Source organism: Alligator sinensis, unplaced genomic scaffold (assembly GCF_000455745.1).
Source record: "Alligator sinensis unplaced genomic scaffold, ASM45574v1 scaffold284_1, whole genome shotgun sequence".
In the NCBI taxonomy this organism is placed as follows: domain Eukaryota; kingdom Metazoa; phylum Chordata; order Crocodylia; family Alligatoridae; genus Alligator; species Alligator sinensis.
In genome coordinates, this window is record NW_005842105.1 from 2,374,025 (window position 1) to 2,382,637 (window position 8,613).

Genomic DNA, 8,613 nt, shown 5'->3' on the forward strand with positions numbered 1-8,613 from the left:
AATAGCTCCTTCCAGCCTGTCCAGTAGTTCCAAAACTATCAGACAACACACACACACACACACACACACACACACACTCGGGAGCGCATGCGAAAAGGGTCACCAACAGTTTTTCCAAGAGAGGAAGTAGCTGTAATTGGAGCATGTCCCATGCTGAGTAGCCGCACGCCTATTATATGTGAAGCTACGGTTTTATTATTATTTCCCCCCAAAATAATAAATATTTCAAAAGTCTGGACACGTCTGTATATTAAGTGATGAATACTTCCTGATGCATCTATGAGTGAAGCTTTGTGTGACCTCCAACTTGCACTAAAAGCATAATAAAGATGTAGAAAGTGATCCCCAGAACAGATTATTCAGGCTGCTCTCAAGATTATTCATATTCCCTTTAGGTCCAAATAATCTGAATTTACTGATATCAGGATGCAGAATAAGCTTGCTGTTGCTTCAGATAGTTTATTATATTTCCCGACTGTTATTAACAGGACACAACTTTTAAAGGACAACAATTAAAAAAACTTCCCTGAACTAAAATTTTAAAGTTTTGTCAGGTCCAAACAAAACTTTGGACCTATGCTTTCTCTCTCCTCCTAGGGCTCTTGTCTCACAAAGACTACTACGACCCTATGGCCAATGGGAAGTTGCATTGAGACCCTGGTACCTAATGCTGACAGAACAAAGACTTTAGCACCACCTCTCATTTCTTCTATATTCGCTGTTTACCTAATATTTTCATGGACTACTGAGGTTGCCTACAATTATATTTGTGATAAACTATTCAGGGCAGGGAAATACAGATTAGTATATAATGCAGTTAGTCTAGATGAGAGGAAAGATCACAGTTTAAGAAATTTCCACTGCAACCTTATTACACTCTCTACAGAAGGCAATAAGGGACAGAAGGGTTAGGAAGCTTACCTCTGCCAGGATACCCTTACATGGCCATTGTTAAAGCTTAGCACTTTTGTGCTTCTCTGGCTTGTGGTTGCTCTACAGAGAAGTAGGGAGGATTATGTCAGAAGGTTGTTCTCCTACTGAACCTAAGCAGAAGCTAGCACTGACATGTTCCTCTGGCCTAACTGGTGGTGACATGTGCCTGTATCCTGGTCCCACTAATGAGGTTAGGCCAGTGCTAAACCATATCCATCAACTTGATGTGACACCAAACATGGGATACACATGACAAACACCCAAAATGAGGGCCAAAGAAAAAAAAAAAAGATGTATGCAGGAAAGCTAAAAGGCTGTAAAATGGATTCTTCTACTGTAAAAAATTCTCCATGTACTCGCAGTTTCACTATTAGGCTAGGGACAAAAGTTACACATAAACCACTTTAAGTGATCAGAAACTGGTTTAAACCCGTAACAGAACAGAAGCTCAGTGCACATAAACCAATTTCAATGCGACTGAAACTGGTTTAAGATCAATCTGGTTGAAGGTAGTGTTAGATTTAATTGATTTGGGTCAAACCGCTTTACAAAACTTCTGTCCCAAACCCTTTCCTGGTTCAAATTAAAATCAGAGTCCCATACTATCCCTGCATGTTTTGCAGCCCTGGGCTGGGCTGGGCTATCTACTCCAGAGAGCAGGGCTGGCCCCACCCCTCTGCTCCCTAGCTGGACCAGTGAGGGCTGCCTGATGAGGGGGCGTGGGGGCAAGCCCGGCTGGGGATGCAAAACCCAGCTGGGATCTGGGGCCAGGAAGCGGGGTTAAACACCCTTTCCCCTGCTAACTTACTGCTGCCTGTGGCTGTTGACTACAAATCCCAGAGACCCCTGGAAGTAGGAAGAGGAAGTGATGAGCAACCCTGTAGAGTCCTACTGGTGTGATTTTACACTACAAATCCCAGAGAGACCTTGGGGGCAGCAGGAAGAGGAAGCAAACACACAGCCCACACTGGATATGCTAGAGAGTCATGCTCTAGCACCCCCCGGCTTCTGGTCTGAGCCACTGCAGGCATATGTCTGCATTTCTTAAATGTCTGCTCACTTCTGTTTCAATTTAATTTCTGCATTTTAAACTAATCTGCAGAGACTGAATCAATTCCTTGGGCTTTCTGACTGTCTGTACTTAGCCTTAGTAATACACATCCCAAATAAAGTAACATGAGCAAGGGACAGAAGTAACTAAAAGATAAAAGAGTGAAAATCCTTGCAATTAGAGATAGCCAACAGATATGGCTGAAAAATGAGGATAAATGAACTCAGCACCCATGCCAAGCTTAATGTTTGGAATTCATTATTTATATCTGCATTACTTGGTATTTCATTATTCTGCCAGTACAGTGCTTTCAACAATGTTAATTTTAGCTCCTTTCACTCATGGGAATTTTGGACCATCACAAACATAGAAATGACTCTTCCAGCAATATCTTGGCAATTGATTATTCATGATAGACATTAGCTTTTTAACAGGCTTAGAGACCTGTCAGTCATAGGTACATGAAACATGACAGCCAAATACTGAGATGGCTGATAGATCTCCAGGCTTGTCAAAAGGTTCAGCATTATTGTGACCTTCAGAAGAGTCCCCAAAGCTAGCTGTTGGCCATAGGCTAAAGGTAATGAATATTACTGTTTTAATAATGCTGCTTTAGGAAGAACCAAAAAAGTAAGAGTTCAGCTGTTTTCAGTCTGTTTCAATTCTTCTACAATTTGTTTTTACCCAAACGTCAAGAAACTTTAAAGCCAGATGTTTATAGGAACGCCCTACTTTTTTTTAATTCTTTACCACATTAGCCATTTGTTTTTTCCTCCAGATGGATGAGTTTCTATATGCCAGAATTATTTGAGTTATATATTGCCTATGAAGAAACTTAGTGGGAAATACTGTTACTCAAATATGGTGGATATCCAAATTATTTTAAAAAACAAAAAAATGGAGCCTCTAACAAATCTTGTTTAACCCATAGATAAAAATTAGTAAATTGCCCAGGTAGTGTTTAATTTTTTTGTCATTTGTACACTGACATATGATATATATGCTTAATATGGAGGACAGCTCCTCTTCTACCATAAGCTTTCACAAGGAAAGGGAAGCCTTGGTGTTTATGTACAATACCACTACTTCCTGCCATCAAGCAAACCAGCAATTATTTATTTTTTTGAAACTCATATTCCAACAATATGAGCGAAGTGGGAGAAAGAGATAAATTATCATCATTTATTTATCCATAACGACAAGGCTATGAGAACGCAGGCCCCTGAAGGATGAAAATGAGCTATGGATTCCCTTTGATAAAAGTCAAGTTATGAGGGCTTTGTTTGGATTTGCTGACTTAGCACCCCAGAAGATGCAACCCAACTTCCTTTATATATGAAGGCATTAGGTAATTAGGTACAATTTGGAAGTGGATTAGTCATTTTTGTTTAGCAAAGTACAATTTTAAAAGAAACAACTCAAAGGTTATCGAATCTTTTTTTTTTGGTTCTTGGTATCCTAACAGAGTCTATCTAAAGTTCATCCTATGAGTGGAAACTAACATATTGATAGAATTTTCCATTGGTTCCACTTAAAATGCAGTGACTCGTATGAGGGATTTTGGGTTTCATTAATATCCTACATTTCAGAGAAATTTATTTGGAGAAAATGAATCCTCTCAATCTGAAAAGTGAATGCTTAGCAAATTGGGCAAATTATTTACATTAATCCACTTAAATAAACCATATGAAAATAAGAGCCAATGCAAATCTGTGCTCCAGTCAGATACACTCATCTAAGTAGACTCAGCAAATTTTAATAGCAGTAGCCTACAAATAAGTATAAAACACCAGCAATTCAGGACCGCTTGATACTGTACTTACAATGCTGCAGTACCACATTTATAATGAGACAATAGCAGAGCTTCCTCAGATAAGGTAAACACAATCCACAATAGATTCTATTAAATGTTGCTTTTAATCATTTGATTTTAAGCATACAATCTTTGTTATAAATTATATTGTGTGATATCTGTTCGATACATATAGTCCTCACTATGGAAAGAAGCAAGATGAAAGAATTATTTTTCCCCCCATACACAGTGTTTCCAAAGTTCAGAAACATTATATATTATTCTATTTCTTTTCAAAAGCAAAAAAAGGCTCACAGAAATAGTAATAACTATTACTATTATTAGAATAGTAATAGTTATTACTATTTCTATGAGCTAAGGGGTAGAAAGGTCACAATGAACTTCTGAGGAGTAACCCAATCTTTTAACATTCAAATGGCTCACATGAAGTGATTATAGCAACACTTGAAATATTGTGAAAATAGGTTGTTATCATGGTATTTCACTACCTGCTCATCTATTCACAAAGGATCCACTACACTAAGGGACACGTTATCCATCACACAGTGCCAAAGACTTTGGTGTACTTGCATAAGGAATTCATTTGGACCAAAAATCAATTATTCTATGTCAGCTTCCATTACAGCTTCCAAAATAAATCTTTCCATTCTTAATGGCAGATCTGAGCCTGTTTTAAGAGTTTGAATACCTATTTAATAAGTGATTCTTGTTAATAGTTCTCTACAATTGGTTGAAAGATTTTTTTTTTAATAACAAAACCCTGGTCATATAATGGCATTTTCAACTGAAACACTGACAGGAATGTATTTATTTTGACTAAACATTTTATGGGAAATCTAAGGCAGACTCATTGATTAATTCCACAGAGGCAGAGACCCAAACTGGAAACTTCCCTTTTCAATTTGAAAAAAAAATACACGTTTTGACACAATTTTGTCTCAGGAAGTGTACAAGATGCTTGGTTTTATTACAATAACAAATTTCAAAGGTTGCTGTGAAACAGAAATATGAAATGGCCTTTCTCCATCTACCTGTACACTAATTATTTACCCAGTAAATTGTTTGTATATGTTCTCCATATTCAGAGACCTACTGGAAAAACTTACCATGATAACAGTACTACTGTAATGCTACTTTAAAAACATTCCTTTGATGTTTTTTCACCAGTGATCCCAAAGCACTTTACAAAAGCAAGAGTATCTTTTACCCATTCAGAAAGTAAGGAAATGTCATCGTTAACGTTGGTCTAGACCCCATGTCTCCTGACCTCCAGAGGTATGCTCTGGCCAGAATACCCTACTGCTTCTCAGGAAGTGTCATCTCTTTTGAAAAAAAAATTGACGGTTAGAGTTGGTAACTCGAGTCAACTGGCCCAAATGAACATAGCAAACATTTTCTTAAAAAACTGGCAACATACTAAGGATATATTACTAATGCTTATAACACAATAGTTAAGTTAGGGCCAGATCTTCACCTGAGGTAAGACAACAAAATGGAGTTATGCTAATTTACTCTAACTTTGGGCCTAAATTATTTGAAAAATGCTTACTCCAACATCAATTTCCATTAGCAAAATATTAAAATAAGTATACTGTTGCCTCTCTTTTGTGGCAGTACATGGTAAAAGCTACAACCTCTTACCAGCAAGATTTCCCATACCAGATGACACCAGTATACAGTCATTTAGAAGCAATACAGCTCCAGGGCACCAGTATGTTGCTGCTTACAGGCACAGATTGTATAAAGATCATATTGACAACATATAACAATATGCTCTATTCCTACAAATGCTGTGTCATGGTGTTGGGAGCTTTCCATCCTGTGATGACACCCATATTTAAGGCCTTGTTTCATGTTACCCTTAGGATGTGCTAACTGCACTTAAAACACTAGCATCCAAATGTTCAAACAGTGAAATACATACTATGTGCTGCTGCAGCATAGTAAACTTAGGATTTTTCCCACAAGGAGTATCTCCAAATTGTATTACCTAATACACGTGGAGCTAATGTCCAACTGTTTCATGGGGGTATTATGTTCAGGAGACTTTGAGTCGGTAAAGGGGCTGGGACTGTTTGTTGGTCACAACCCCAGTACTTCACTGGAGCCTTGAACTAACTCCCACGTAAACAGCTGTTTGTTGGTCCCACCCCCATCCCACACCAAAGCCTTGAACTGAGGTGCTGGGGCTGGGACCAACAAGAGCCCCCAGCTCCCACAGCACACCAGAATCTTCAAGAGCTCCAGCATTTAGGACATGTTTTATTTAGACTGTAGTAAGCATTACCATGCAACTGCTTGGAAAACTTTCTAACTCATAGTAATGCTTGTTATGATCTAAATAAACGACTTCATAAATGTAACATGCAACAAAAGCCCTTAGGCAGGCTGTTTTGGTAACTTGGACTCTATCGACAACTACAAGCAGGAAACAGCCTATTACCCCTAACTCATCTTTTACATATAGATGTTCATACTGCAATAGTTTGGGCATATGCAAACACCCACTTTAGCTCAGAATTCCAATGCAAAGGCCTGCCAAAATCATCCCTTTCGTATTTCATTACATCAGCCCTTTCTAAACACCTCAGCTGGAATCCAGCTGACTTGATCTGCCAAACTACTGGAGAAGAAAAAGGGCTGAAATGTCCTTTTACCTGGCAAAAAAAGATGCTGCCACTGAGGTGCCTGTTGATGTTTCACTGGCAACATAGGTGCTCTGGGAAGCAGGGAAGCTGTACAGAGAGGGCTTATCTGCATTGTAGCGGTTCGCTTCAGTCAGGCCCTCTCGGCCAGTCTCTGTCATCAGCTGAGAGATCTGATAAGAGACAGAAAGAAGATATAGCATTAAAATTAGATAGAGCTTGCTGTCTCACCTCTCCTCAATATGATCAAGTTTTGGAGGAGGGAGTGCAAGAAGTGCATTACATTCACCACACTTGTGTAACTATGTGTGTGGGTTTATTACTTTTATAGGGCTGTGTTGTAGTGCTTTGGCTCAGACTTCACCTTATTTTCATTAAAAGTAATGGAATAAAATCACCTCCTCACCCTGAAAATTTCAATTATGTGTGTGGTCTTCCCTCTGTTTGGAGGGGGGGAAATTGCAAGCCATTATCCTTGCTAGTTTCAGCAAAGTGAGGGTACAACAGCATTAGACAAAGATTACTTATTAGAATAAATAACCACACAAAGATCACTGACTGAGAAGCCACATTTTGTTCAGGAAAAGTGTCAAGTTGATGGTCACAAATATTAGAAATGTTACAAGTTGATTATTTTTACTCCATGAAACAAATATGCATAGATTAAAGAAATCAGTACTTTTGTATTGAGTATTCTTGCTGATTTTTGTTTTTATATCAGCCCCCCAAAATCTGAGAAATGAAGGAAAGTGGCTGGGGGTGGGGGGAGGAGCAAGGGGACTACTTATTACCTCTCCTGCAACTCAGTGTTATAGCCACTCAGCCTAATAAAAGTTATTCAGCACCACTGAATTGTGGTTTCCTGATGACCCACATAGTTTGTTTGTTTTTCTCCTGCGTGGCATACCCTTTATGGTGCACCCCCCCCAAGTCCCCTCTCTATTAAGAAAGATTTTGTCCAATAAAATCTCATTCCATTTAAAGCCTCTGAATTGAGTGTATGTTTGGTATCTTTTAACCAATCAGAAAGAAATGATTGTTTTCAGAGGCCAAGGAGAACAACTGCTGTTCAGCTATGACCTGATCCAGCTCCCATCAAAAGTCAAATGAAAGACTCCCATCAACTTTTGTGGGAGCTGGGTTAGTCCCTGCCCCTCAAGCAGCTCAGAATAAGTAGTGTAACTATTTGGGGGGTTTAAGTTTCTAGCCTGAATCTTTGCTTTTGCTGAGACTCCTATTGGCACCTCACACACTTCCTAAAAAACACTTTTTCTTCTTTCCTCACAGTACCCAAAAACACTGACAGTACTTCCATGAAGAACTGACCACACCTGAGCACTGCTAGCTCTCTCAAAATCATAGTGTATCATAGTGTATACAGTTCCTCACAAACTACTACTCATAACCTGACTTCTCCATGAAAACACTTCTACTTTCCACAAAAGGTTTACTAGCATCCAGTTATAAGTGAGCAATTTAGCAGGCTGGTTCCTGCAACCTGGCTTTGCTCTCCAAGGACCTCCTCAGCCAGTCTTCCAAAAAGCACAGTTTTTGCAGGACACACAAATACAGCAATCAACAAACAAAACCTTGTTCCAGGCCCAGTCCCCTGGCTCCAACTCTGACTGCAGTGCTTCCTCTTCTTGGTAGCAAGTTTATTTGGCTCATAGCTTGCCTCCTATCTGCAAACTACTACTTCTCAGAGTTTTGCCCCTTTCTGCTCTCTCATTGAGATGTTAAACTTCTGGTGGGATACTCCCACATTATCTAAATGCCCATAGCTGGGCTTTGTCAATTGGGCTGACTGCTCCTTCTTAAAGGAACAGCCTAGCCTATTACCAATTAACTTCACACATGTTCTGTTCTTCTCTCCTCCAGCTATCTGCCTACCTCCCTGAAGTGTATTAAGTGCCATAATTAGAAATGGCTCTGTACAATTCTCTCTTACCCCCTGAGGCAGGGGAAAATCCAGGGGGGTCGTAGTGGTGTGGTCACACCGTCCTTTGACTGCTACTCCACTCCAAGTTTCAAAACAACTTTGCATGCATTGCTGCACTGGTATCAGCATCAGACATTTTGGCATTCTTGAGATTTGGAGCAGCCCAATCAAACTCAGCATAGCACAGTGCAGTACTGTGCAGGGCATGTGCAGGTGAGTAGGGGAGCACTCA

The 8,613-nt window shown here is 39.5% G+C and overlaps 1 protein-coding gene across 3 annotated transcripts in view; it reads right to left on the minus strand.

Moving 5' to 3' along the window:
* LOC102381808 (kinesin-like protein KIF26B) overlaps positions 1–6,615 on the minus strand; it is a 284,915-nt gene extending 278,300 nt beyond the window's left edge. For 2 of the 3 annotated variants that reach the window (XR_003094265.1, XM_025205138.1), the window contains exon 1: positions 6,455–6,615. Coding sequence is in view for 1 of the 3 variants with exons in the window: in XM_025205138.1 (XP_025060923.1) it covers positions 6,455–6,603 (149 nt within the window). In the remaining 2 variants the exon portion in view is untranslated. The remainder of the gene's footprint in view (positions 1–6,454) is intronic. The other variant, XM_025205139.1, reaches the window with a different exon arrangement.
* Between the last annotated feature and the right edge of the window lie 1,998 nt (positions 6,616–8,613).